This window comes from Sceloporus undulatus, chromosome 1, assembly GCF_019175285.1.
Source record: "Sceloporus undulatus isolate JIND9_A2432 ecotype Alabama chromosome 1, SceUnd_v1.1, whole genome shotgun sequence".
NCBI lineage: Eukaryota > Metazoa > Chordata > Lepidosauria > Squamata > Phrynosomatidae > Sceloporus > Sceloporus undulatus.
In genome coordinates, this window is record NC_056522.1 from 118,471,119 (window position 1) to 118,484,318 (window position 13,200).

At 38.4% G+C, this 13,200-nt stretch overlaps 1 protein-coding gene across 2 annotated transcripts in view; it reads left to right on the forward strand.

Moving 5' to 3' along the window:
• Window positions 1-13,200, forward strand: part of MMS22L (MMS22 like, DNA repair protein) — a 97,430-nt gene that overhangs the window by 1,037 nt on the left and 83,193 nt on the right. For both annotated transcript variants that reach the window (XM_042470337.1, XM_042470329.1), the window contains exons 2-8: window positions 1,007-1,131; window positions 1,333-1,526; window positions 2,731-2,856; window positions 8,095-8,141; window positions 9,668-9,755; window positions 9,843-10,020; window positions 11,063-11,156. In XM_042470337.1, coding sequence (XP_042326271.1) covers window positions 1,348-1,526; window positions 2,731-2,856; window positions 8,095-8,141; window positions 9,668-9,755; window positions 9,843-10,020; window positions 11,063-11,156 — 712 coding nt within the window. In that variant the 5' untranslated portion in view covers window positions 1,007-1,131; window positions 1,333-1,347. The remainder of the gene's footprint in view (window positions 1-1,006; window positions 1,132-1,332; window positions 1,527-2,730; window positions 2,857-8,094; window positions 8,142-9,667; window positions 9,756-9,842; window positions 10,021-11,062; window positions 11,157-13,200) is intronic.

A 13,200-nucleotide genomic window follows, 5' to 3' on the forward strand; every position in this document is an offset into this window, starting at 1 on the left:
TGCACAAATAAGTTCTCAGAGTAGTATTGCAGCTGTAAATCTGCACTCTCTACCTTGTCATTCCTTCTCAGAGATGTTAGACTGGCACCCTCTCTACTTCCCCCCCAAAACAAGTACAGTAAATACTTTCTTGTTTAGACAGTCCTCCCACCTAAGCAATGTACCAATTGTTAAGAACATGTGCATGTGTGTTTGTCTGGTTTGATGATTTGTGTTTCAACTAGTTTTAAGTTTTTGATCATTTTAGTCTCTTTTTAACTTTTGTATTTTGTGATATATTTTTTTTTTAAAAAACCCTATGTTGTAAGCAACTTTGGTCCAAAACACACTGCAGAAATAATCCAGTTTGACACCACTTTTAACTGCCATGGCTCAAATGCTATGGAATCCTGGGAACTGTAGTTTATTGTGGCACCAGAATCTCTCTGAAAGAGATGGCTAAGTGTCTCACAGAGCTGCAGTTCCCAGAACTCCCTAACATTGAGCAAAGCCAGTTAAAGCAGTCTCAAACTGGATTATTGCTGCAGTGTGTTTTGGACTTTTCAGCTCCAAACTGGGGAAAAAGGAGTCTAAATAAATAAGGGGTGTACTGGCTTTAATGTTGTGTAGTACTTTGAGTGTTGGACTAGGACATTGTGAGACCAGGATTCGAATCCTGACCTGGCCATGGAAACCCATTGGGTGACTTGGGGCAAGTCACACTTTCTCAACCTCAGAGGATGGCAGTTGCAAACCCCTTCTAATGTAACTTGCCAAGAAAACCCTATGGGTCACCATACGTTGGAAACAACTTGAAGGCAGCCAACAACAGCAACAAAATAAATATTATAATAATAGCACAGGTGTCAGCCTCAGAGCCTCTGAACAAACCTTGCCATGAAAACCTTGTGATAGGTTTGTGTTAGGGTTGAAAAGGCACACAGGAACAACAACACGTAGAGGAAAGGAGGCAATAACATTGGAAAATTTTCTGAATATCTTTTGCATTCTTTATTTAACCATCCAGATTTTCCAGGCCATCGCAATATCCTATCTGTGGGATCCTGGGTGGAATCTGGATCAAGTCGCAAGGTTGCAACAAAGGCCTTGCAAAGGCTGAACAGCTACAGTTTATCCACCCATGAATTAAAGGTTTGTAGCATTGGGATTCCTATGTGTTCAGATGGTTTGAAAGCGTAATGTTATTTGAAATATTAGTAAGTGTTTTCCAGGAATGTGTTGGGCTTGATTTCATGTTCTAGTTCAGTATATGAAAAATATAGTTCGGACAATCCTATCATCAGAAAACTGAGCACTTCAAAACAAAACAACCCACATACTGTCTTATTCCAGGGAGGAACGTAAACAATGGATGATGATTTCATTGCTTCCTCGCTGCCTTCATCTTTCCCGGAGAGCTTAGAGATGGCGATGGAAGTGGAGGGGCAATCCTCCAGGCTCTTCCGCTTCTCCTGTGCTTCAGACCTTCGAAATGGAGGGAAAAGCTTTTCTCCTGATTCTTACTTAGCAAGTGGGTCTTTTAAGAGGTATGTAAAACTTGAAATGTCTCTCCTGGGACTTTTATCTTGGAGATGAAAAAATCCAAACTTACTGGGCTGGCTTAATTTTACTGAGAATGTTTCATTGGCATAATTACTTTGAGTAGTATTAGAATCCCCTGTGTGAGTGTGTGTGTATATATATGTTCAGGACTGAGAATTAGGAATGTTTAATTAGTTTCTTCTAACAGCTGCTGTGTGCCACAGTGATCCCATTAGTGTCTTTGGCTTTTGTTTGAGCTGTGTGTTTGGGGGACCAATTCTTAACATTACTGATGTGGCACGTCAGTTGCTGAAAAGAACTCTTTCCTTCTGTATGGACTTTATGATGCACCAGTAATGTGTTGAGATGCTGACCCTGTGGGCAGTACCATGACTGAAGGGAAAGGCAGCGCTGGTTTTGAGAAGTTATTGTGCAATCTGTGGGACTGGTTCATTACAACTGCCTTACCATAGGGTGGAAAAAAACATCTGTAGCAATCACACTCCTGTTAGTAATGTGTGATGCTTTAGAGCACCTGAAGCCTTTCAGGTGTAATTCTCCTTATCTCTTAAACCAAGATGAAAGGATCAGTTCACACTACAAGTATATGTGCCCTGTGTTATTTCTGGCTTAAATTTCTTACCATCTACCAGAGCTTGTCAGACACATTTGGAAGCTGATTTCAGAGGAAATGCTGCTTTGTGTTTTATTTTTTTGTCAAAGGACAGTTACTTTGTGTTACACGGACAGCTACCCTCCAATATTTTATAGATGAAAATCATGACTCATTAGAGTATAGTCAAGGTGCAAATATTGTTATTAATGAAGAAAAACAAACAAGCTAGAAGAGGATGCTACTGTTTGCTTTTGCCTGAGTCTACATGGAAGAGCAAGATTGCCCCCTTTCTTTCCCACCCTGCTAAGTGAATTGTATGTAAACTACTTTTACTCTTTGTATTCAATTTAAGCAATTGATGTAAGATGGGAGAAGGAGAGATAAACTGGGATATTTTAAAAGCTGTTGAAAAAGTGAGATGATGGAGGGTTATTTGGGACTTTCCCTGCCGAATTGGGACAGTTGGGTATGTGAATGACCACTCATTGAAAGTAAAGTTATTATACGTTGATGAAATATTACTAGTCATACATTGTATAGATTTATGGTGTTCTTCCAAGAAACTGGCTTATGTTAGCTTTTCTTTTCTCCAGGATTTTGCTGGGACTAGACCCTTTTCCAACTGATTATGAGGAAGACACTGTGGAATTATTTGGTTTTCAGTGGGTCACTGAAACTGCTTTAGTTGAGTCTTGTACACTTCTCTTTGGATTATTTAGGTATGATTTTTTTTTTTACTCTTTTACTACACTGTAACTGTTGTTCCAAAATTACTATTCATTTGTAGAACCTATGGCATTGCTTGTGTGTGGATTTGGGGGCTTTGTTCTGGTCTGTCAAACATTTGGGCCTAGTATATTGTATGTGTATTGTGTGACTTCAAGTTGTTTCCAACTTATGGCGATCCTATCGTGGGGTTTTCTTGACACGTTTCATCAGAAGGGGTTTGCCAGTGCCATTCTCTGAGACTGAGAGTGTGTGACTTGCCCAGCGTCACCCAGTGCATTTTCATGGCCAATAAACCCTGGTCTCCAAAGTTATAATCGAGTGTCAAACCACTACACGATGCTGGGTCTCCAGTATATTGTTATTGGTCCTTAATACTGTAGGCAGTTATTTTTATCACACAGGGTGTACGCACATATGCACAGGCACACAAAGTCCAGTCCAGCTGAATCCATGTTTGCAAGCTAAGCTACACTAGTCCAAGGAGGCTTTCTTCCAAGTAACTGCATAGAACCCTTACAGTGTGTTCCTGTGGTCAGGGCAAGATGGCTGTATTTTGCCATAGGCAAATTCTGTACACTTTCAGCAAGACAACATTTGGCCAGCCCAGCCAAAGTGCATAGAAGTAACATCCACAACAGCAATGCAGCCACTTTACTAATTGAGGCAGCACAGGTAGAGGATGACTGTGAAACAAAAGTGTGGTACACATTGTGGGAGAACCATATATCTTGGCAATAATACCATTAAGCATGGCATTGCCCTCTGACACATATTCCAGTAACCTCTCTACGCAGCACCAGTATAGGAATAGGAGCTTCAGAATGTATTGCTGGAAATATACAACTTATTCCATCATTGCCAAGCTTTGTGAAAAGCAGGCAGATAGAATCCTAGCAAGGCAAATCCCAATCCCATCTTCCAAGTATAAGACAACAAAATGTAAAGAAACACTCACAGTATGGAAAACACATTTTGCACAGAGAACATTTTAAGGCTATAATCAGAAGTGAGCATAATCTCACTAAAGGCAAAGGATGCAGTGAAATACCAGTTGTGCCTGGTGTCAGTGATGTGCAGTTTGGTTCCCATGTGCTTTCTCAGAAAACTGAACATTGCATCTGGTAGTTGCTGGTACCCAGTGAAGTACTCCAACTATGCTACACCTGATCTATACCACACAGGTTTAGACTTAAAAGAAACCATGTTAAATAAGCCGCTCTGATAGCCTTGGCTGAAGAGCGGGATATAAATAAATTATTATTACCAATTTACAGAGGTCATGGCAGAACAGTTGGAGTAGAAGTAGCCAATTGTCCATGCAGCACAGAATACAAGGGCAGGATATATTATTTCCATGCCAATAGTTCTTTCAGCTTTATTCAGTGCCATTTGCCTTCACACTTGTTTATCTCCGTTCTCTCCTGGACCTGCTATCTCTACTTGGAAGTTTTAGCGAGGGACTGTTGTTCACTATTGCATCACTTGACCTCATAAATTCAGTTGTCACACCGTCTCTTTATGAGGTATACAATGTATACCTCAATGGCAGCAGGGGAGATGACATCTTAGAATAACCAGTAATGAGGATAATGAAGAAACAGTGTTACACTGAATCACATCCCCCCCTTTTTTGCACCAAATAGCATTCCAGGTGGTTTGTTGATGCTTAGCCTCTTAAGAATATCTCTGGATTTTGCTTCCTGCGTCTTTGTGTGTATGTGTGTGTTTTGGTTTTTTATTTGTTTTGTGCGGGTTCTCACATCTGAAATCACTGGAATGGATGCTTATCTATGGCAACTGTATGTTAGACTTCTGTTATAATGACAAGCCTTTATGTGCAGACATGGATAAATCCTGTGAGAGGCATTTTAGTGTAATAGGAAAGTTTAAAAGAGCCCTATTAACTGGATTCCTTTCTCCCCATCCCACTGTCCAAAGTACCCTATAAATTGCCTCCTCAAATTTATATAACTTTCTTTTTCTCTCCATGTTGATCCTGTACATATTTTTCTGTTCACCTGTTCGGGAAAATAATGCAATTAGACACAACTTCGTTCCCTGTCATGGTTGAATCTACTGTTCATCTGTACCTCTAGGAAGAGTAGAACATAGTGCGGCACACAGTGCAAATGGAGGAATTGTAAGGCTATAAGTGTCTGTGAACATATATTTCCAAATCTGTAACACTCACCTTCTGGACCTCACATTCACTGCAGATCACTTCTGATTTACCATCCATTTCTTCTTTTCTTTTGGCACCTGCTTTATAGTGTCCTCTCTCCTTAACTTCTTCTCTGTATCTGTAAACCTGTTGCAGCATAGTCTTGGCCCTTGGTATATTTTTCTCCAAGAGAACTGAAATGGGGCACCAGTAGCTTAGTTGGTAAAAGATACAGAGGCAGGTGTACATCTGGAGGACCATATTGTGATTACTTTGCCTCAAATCCAATCTTGGGAGAAAAGCAGGATGTAAAGCCAACAAGCAGACCAATAAATGTCCTCATTGGCTGCTTGCCAAGAATTTTTGAGTTCTTAATCATTGCTGGTATGCTGTTTTAATACCTGTATTAGATAAATTGTTTTTACCTCTTGTCATCATTCTGTCTTTTTAACTTGACTTTTAACAACACTTAAATGGTTCTAAATACAAAAGCACATTGTTGATGACATTTCTGTGTGGTATCTAGATATGTCCATCTGCAGAAAGTACATTTTCTTCTGAGTAAATGAGATTAGAATGGAACTAACCTCATGTGTATAACCCTTCCTTAGTCATATTGTCAGTTGCATGGGTGGTATTTTGATTTTCTTTAAAAAAAGGTTAATGATGTCTGAGAACTTCCTCCTACTCCATTTCTGTACGATCCATATAAAGTTTTATTGTGATATAGTTACTCTTGATTTGTACTCAGTTACTGTATCATAGCTACCCTATACAGTGGTACCTCGGGATACGAAATACCCAGGTTACGAAATTTCCGGGATACGAAAAAATCCCATAGGAAATAATTGTTCCGGGTTACGAATGTTTTTTCGGGTTACGAAAAAATTTTTGGTGCTTTTCGGCGCTATTTCACACGGAATCGCGGCTTTTCCCCATTAGCGCCTATGGCATTTCGGCTTACGAAGGCTTTTCGGGTTACGAAAGCGGCCGCGGAACGAATTAATTTCGTAACCCGAGGGAGCACTGTAGACAGTTTTTGGTAGTTTCCAGATGCCACATGTTTGAAGGCCTTTGTTTTTAAGTATATCCTTTTTCTTGCTTAGGTTTCTTGCTTTTCGTGCCTTCAAAATCCCCTATAAACTTATGGTGACCCCATGAATTTCACAGAGCTTTCTTAGGCAAGGAATACTCATTTTTGCCCATTCCATCCTCTAAAATCTACAGTACCTGGTTGGTATTCACTTCTGGTCTCCCATCCAGGTACTAATCAGGGCTAACCCTGCTTGGCTTCCAAGATCAGTCATGACCTGGTACCTTTACCATTTATTTACTTAGTTCTTACAGCATTGCTGATTTTTGGTTTTGGATTTTTAAAAAAATTATTTAAACTTTGGTCTGAAGGATATTCTTAGGTCCTATCATGTCAGTCCCAGAAAATTAATATAAAATATGCAGGGTGATTTATTAATGGGCTTTCAGGCTAAGCTTGATACCAGGGTAGACTTAAAATGTGGCTATCTGGGACTAGACAATTGTAGTAATTTGTGTGGAATGGCAGCCTTTGTTTCCCACTTAAGAAGATGGCTAAATAAAATTGAAATCTTGATCTGTGCTGCAGCATGCATACAAGAAGTTGCTTAACACTTTTAGTGGATATGCTGTTTTCTGTGATGTCATTTTGACAATTCCTGGAGAGTCTGCCTGTCAAAATTAAGTGCTCAATAACTTGCTCCAATATCAATGGAAGATTATTAGGCTTTCATAAAGTTTGCTCTTTGAAGTGAAATAGGATTAAATTTTATTGTTTGCCTCATTCATTGAGTTTTCAGAAATGACTTTGGGGAGTTTTGTGTCTGTGTGCATGCGCATGCGGGTACACATACACATATCGGCATGGATGAATTTACAGGTATGTTAATTGTTAGTTTGTGGGTGAGTAGGAGAATCTAAGTTGTTTAAGGGTGAAAATGTCTATGAGACATTACTTCTTGCTGCAAATTCCAAGAAGAATTTGTTGGGGGAGAACTGAAGGCACGTGGGTTACACTTTGCTTTTCTCTACTCACTGAATCTAATCTGCAAATGCTGTCCTCTTCTTGCCCCTTGTAGCCATTTTATATTTTTGCCAATTTTCTCTTCAGCCAGACTCTGGAAACAAACCTGCTGAGAAGGGGGTATGCCTTTGCAGAGGGAGATTTCTGCCATAATTGTGTCTGTGGGCTGGTGAACTGTATAAATCAGAGTGGAAGGGAACAAAGTGAGTGTGTTTTCAATGAGGTCCCCCAGTTTCTGAAATATTTCTACTTTTCACTAGGTGGTAATATGGACTGTAGTTTATTGGATTCTTGTGGATGGGGTTCTTTTCATAAATTGTATTCGCCCTAGAGTGAAATCATCTTTCCTTTTACTTCTAGTCTTGACCATAGCTATCTATTTAGCATCTCTATTACTATTAGATGAGGCTTCGTTTCAGAATAGTTTGACATTTGAAAATTGCATGTACTGCAAAATGGATCTGCCTGCTTATTAACTGGCATTTCCTGTAAAAGGCACCTTACACCTGTTCTGTATGATTAGCTGTGGCTGTCATTTTGTTTGAGTAAAGTTGAAGATTTGGGCAATGCTGCAGCCTGGTTACAAAAAGTTGCATAACCTTGTTGGTGACTCTACTGTCACAAGTCAATTTAATAGTACCCAGAGGACTGGAAAATTCATAGTAGATGCTTGGTGACCTCTGCAAAGTCTATGTTGAGGACATTGGGTTGGGTCTAAACTCCAAATCCCATCAAGAATGCAAGGGCTCTTTGTGAAGAATGCTGGGGTATAGGCCTTCTGGTGAAGAAGTAGCCAAGAGAGCCATCTTTTCCAATCCCTCTGAAACCCAGAGAACCACCTCCCAATCCAATCCTTTGTCCAATTTGGTTACAACCATTGGTTGACTTTTTAACCCCAGTGTGCTGAAGCTGCTCATTTATTTCTGTGAGACAAAAATGTTCTTCAGATTCAGAGTTTGCTACTTGTATAAATGTGTTTCTAAAAACATCTCCCACTTTCCTTTTGGATAGGCAGCAAATCCACAAACTGGAAAATCTCATTCAATTAAATGACTTTGGTAAGTTTAAAAAAATATTTATGTTTGGCAGTACTTCTAGAGTTTAGAAAAACACCTTCATTTAAAACAAATGTAGCTTGTCTTATTCTCATTTTAACCTGAGGAGGAGATAGAGTAATAATATGACAGGCGTAAGACTTAAGTTGCTCTGTGTTGTGTTCATGAAATTACTCGCAAGATTTAGCTGTTTAAAACTGTGAGTCTTTAAAAAAATAAATATTGTGCAGTTACAGCGATCACAATAAACCAGCTGGAAAAAAACTTTGCCTCTTCCCCCCAAAAAACCTGAATGTTGATTTTGGTCTCTCCTCAAACATTTCTAATTGATGTATTAGCTAAACTGATGACAAATATTTGGAATTTTAGTATCTTTTTCTTCTTGCTATTACTCTAATTTTCACATTCTAAGTAGGCAAGTGTAAAATTATAAAGAATATTTATAAATGTTCTTATAGGTAATATGACAAACCCAAACTCTCTACTGCTTCTATGATTGTGTTGAATGTAGCACCAGCAGAGGGAATTTCAGAGCTTAGGTTGCTTTTACAACACAATTAGTTACAGTTCCAACACACACACACACACACACACACACCATTTTTAAAAGTAACTCTGTCTTGTTTTTCAAAAGTACAGTACCTGAAATTGTGTTCACTGGGTTACTTTTAAAATAGGCCATCAAAATGCTATAAACCCTAGCTTGTGGTGCAGAACACAAAGTTCCCTATACAGTACAGTAATTTTAAAAGTAACTGAAACTGTTACACCATGAGCAGTGAAATTATTATGGTTACATTACAATCATAGTGTAAATAAGTTACATCCCAATTGTAGCAAAAAGAACTACAGTAGATTTACAAGTATCTGATTAACTGTAACTAGTCTCTTCTCACCTCCAAATTGGGGCTGGGAAGCCTGAGATGTCTGCTGAGCCACAGCTTCCTTGCCCAAACTCCATTCTTACTTTAGCTTTTTCATGCAATTCTGTTGCCATTTTTTTCTCTGTAGTTGTTTTTCACAAAGATGTAATGTGGACATTCTGACTGCCACCAATTACTCCATATAGTGAGCTGGAACAGAGAATAGCTGTATTAATCTGTTACAACAAAAACACTGAAGTGGTTTTCTGACACTTTAAAGGCTGACAAACTTTATTTGAAGTAGACTTTTGTGGACATCAGAAGACTTCATAAGTTCCAAATTAGTGGAATGTTTCCATGCAGCATACCACTAAATAGATTGGGTTTCTCCATGGTTTTCTCCATGTCATGATAGAGTTGTTGGGAGTGTGTTACTTATTTAAATGGCCGTTTGTTCATCTCTACATTTCTGGAACAGAATTCAATGCAGAGATGACCTAATAAATAAGAGACATATTTTTATTTTGCAAGCAAGAAAAGTTAAGGATGTTCCATCAATTCTAATTCATGTTGTCTTCCTTTTATGACCGTTTGCACTAAGAGTGTTTCCCCTGTGGCATTAGTATAGCATATAAAAGATCATACTCTTAATTGTCTTATTATCAGGTCAAGCTGCACACCTTCACTGGGAGGCCCATAATATCAGAAAGCAGTGTACTGAATTTCTACAGTATGTGAAAATGTTCATCTTCAGGTGAGCTATTAGAAATAGTTCTTTAATTTTCTCCTGTTTATTTACTGATGTTAATATGATACAATATATATTAATGCATTTATTCAGGTATCTGGAACCATATGGAATAGAAGAGGATGAATTAATCCATCCATATCAGAAACAAGAAACACAGCTGCCTTCCTTGCTTGTTGAGGAACTCCATTCTTTGACGCTGCATGCTGGACATTTACATGAACTTCCTAGTTGTGTTTTGGGAGCATTCACCATTCTGCCTCAAGCAAAGGTTTTAATTGTTTTTTGTTTGTTTATTTGTTTTTTATGTATAAACATGTTAGGGGAAGCAAAACCAGGCTAGGCAGCCACATTGGATGTGGGGGCCAATTCTTTACCCCTGCATCCCTTACCAGAAGGTCCAGAAGTCCACTTCTCATTTTGAGAAGAAAATAATAATGTCCAAAGAGCATATGCAACCTACGTAAAAGGTAAATTTCCTGTCCTGTAGGCTTCCATGTGCCCTTTCACACTACACTGTTGTGGCTTCTAGGCTGCATCTTAGGGAATCCTGGAGTATAGTTTTTTTACCTTATTGCTGTGGCCCTTCATCTGTAGTTTGCAGAGGTGCTAAAGATTTCTGGCTCACAATTCTAAATACCCCCTATTAAAATAGAAAATCCCAGGATACTGGGAGGATGTTAAGCGTAGCAGTAAAAGTGGAATTGTTACACTATAACTGTGTTGTCTGAAAAGGCCTTACAGGAAGCAGTTCACACAGCCTGGAGAGTGAGATGGTCAGGGGCAGAGATGCGTTTTACTCACCCCAAGTGTAAGCCAAAACGGTGGACCATTGTTAAAAAATGAATGTCATTCATACGTATCCCTTAGGTTAGTAAATGACCCATGGATCTAACCCACCATATGATCAGTCCCAGTTTGATCCGTGAAAGGATCAGTGGGAGGCTTGCAGGGTACATTTCCCTATGTTCAAATGAAAAAGCAGGTGGAGTAGAGTATATCCAGGTATCTCTCATCAGCAAGATAACTTTGATCTAGTTACAAAGACCAGCAACACATGGAGAATTTCCATAGTTATCTCCAGTAATTGTTGCAGACCTATCCTCTGACAAACAAAAGTGTTATTGAAGAAGCAGTCTGATGAATTTTGATTCCATTTGTAACACATCAAATTAAAAAAGCAAAAGTCAGTTTACAGTTCTGCATTCCAAGTCATTCTTTTTCAACTGTAGAAGGAATATTAGCTTACAAGCAGTCTTTTTTGTATATAATTGACAATTGCTCTTTCTATCCCCCCCCCCTTTTTTTTCTAGTTATTTCCACCTTCGTGGCATTTGCTGCATCTTCACTTGGACATCCATTGGTCAGTGCTGGAAATTCTTCATCTTCTTGGTGAAAAGATGCCAAGTAGGTCTGCTTCTTGCCTGTTCTGCAATCTTTGTGGGTTTTTTCCCCAGAGGTTACATTTCTTTCAATCAATGTGCATGTGCAAATAATTACTAAAACACTAGCCTAGTAGGCTGCCAATAGCCTAGCAGGGACACCAAATTATAGATTACTGTGTACTCTCCATTATTTTCTCTATGTTCTTTTCAGGTTGGTTGTTTTATCAGTTCAATGTTTCTTCATTCTTGATCACTTTCTGTGATTTTTTTGGGCTTTTTATTCCTAGCACAGTCTTATTCTAATCCGCAGGTTACATCCTAAGAGGATTTAGTATTTATTTATTTAGTTGGGTTTTTAGCTTGCCTCCCTCAGTAGAGGCATTAGGGTTAGTGTGAGGGAGTATCAAGGACCGCGTGCTAATATCCTCATCTTTTGCTTTTTCTACCAAACTGAAGAGACTGCTTTCTTGTGCAATCTGGAAAAGGCACACTTCAAAGGGTTGGTTATGTTGAGCACTCAGTTGAGGTTAGCTGAAGGACCATACAAACATGTCCAGGTTTTGAAATCTTCACAGGAAGTGCTAATCTCAGATCTGACCTTTTCCCAGGCACATCTGCTGAGAATGCAGGAGAGAACCTTTTCAAATGGCTTTTCCAAGGCTCTGGAACTCCTTTCATAGAAAAGCTAGTCTGACTTATTTTGTTTTGATAGGCCTTTGGGAACTGACTATTTATGGGGAAAAGCTTTTAATAATTGTTATTTAAAAGTCCTCATTGTTACTAAGAGTCCTTTTCTCATTGTGTTATTCAACCTTGCCAATTTCAAAATAAGATCCTTGTTAAAAATGAATTAGCTATCTTGCTATTCAGCTTCAATCCTAGGCACATTTCCCTGTTAGTGGGCTTTGTTTACAGCTCATATTTCTTACTTTCATATGTATATTTTTAAAAAGTGTTCATTGATCATTTATGTTTCCACTTTTTGTGTGTTTTATTGATGACATATTTTAATTGTATCTGTTCTTAATTTTTGTAAAGCTCCTTGAGTCCCAGAATTGTGAAGAGGGCAAGATATAAATTAATGATAACAGTAATAATAATTCTATCATCTATAAGAGTTTTCTCATTCCTGTATCAGCAATAAATTCATTTCAGTAGTCATCTATTTCATTCCAGTTGTTCAGTCATCTTTCTAGTCTCAGATCTGTATATACCATGACATTTTGATCAGTTAATAACCGAATCCATTCATCTATACCTGTCCATCACATATCACTCAATTTACCCTTCTCTTTTCATGGCAAAACTCAATTTCTAAAACAATTAAAAGGTCAACGCATCTGTCTAGAATATATCTTAAACCAATTAACATGTATTTTTGTCCTATTGATTTCAATGAAAATTCTAACCGATTGCTTTGTGTAAGCATTTTTTTATCTGACCCATTTTGGTAAAATGTCCTTGCAAATGTGCCAGCTTTTTAGTGTTCCAGCATAACGCTGAATTTAATTTATGAGTAAAGGTGGAAGCCAACATCATCATTATATTTAAAATCACAGCACCAACAGAGACATATTGGGAAGTTTATCTATTAGTTCATATATACACACTCCAGAATGTGGAGAAAATACTGAAGTCAGTATCTCCTACTTCCACCCTGTTGTTCCAAATCCTAAATGTACTGAAATATCAAAACTTGACTTGGTAAGTATTCTTCCCAAACTTTCAGGCCACTATAGGCAATAAGAACACTTTTTTAAAAAGCCTTGTTTAACAGGCTCTGTTTTAAAATGACCGATGGCAGCCAGAGACCATTCAGTGTGGATCTTGAAGTCTGTCAATCTTAGCTGCTGAGTCCTCTCCTCCTTCCACATTTTCCTGTCCATCTCATAAAACTATGAAATATTTAAGCACATATAAGAATTAAGTTTTAACTGTGCAGTATTTACTTGCATGTTTAGTCAGAAATAGCTCTTCACTTGTGTCAGTCACATGGGACTTAATCCCAGAGAAAGGTGCCTAGGATTGCAGTTGAACAGCAAGACAGCAGAACAGAATAGTACTCT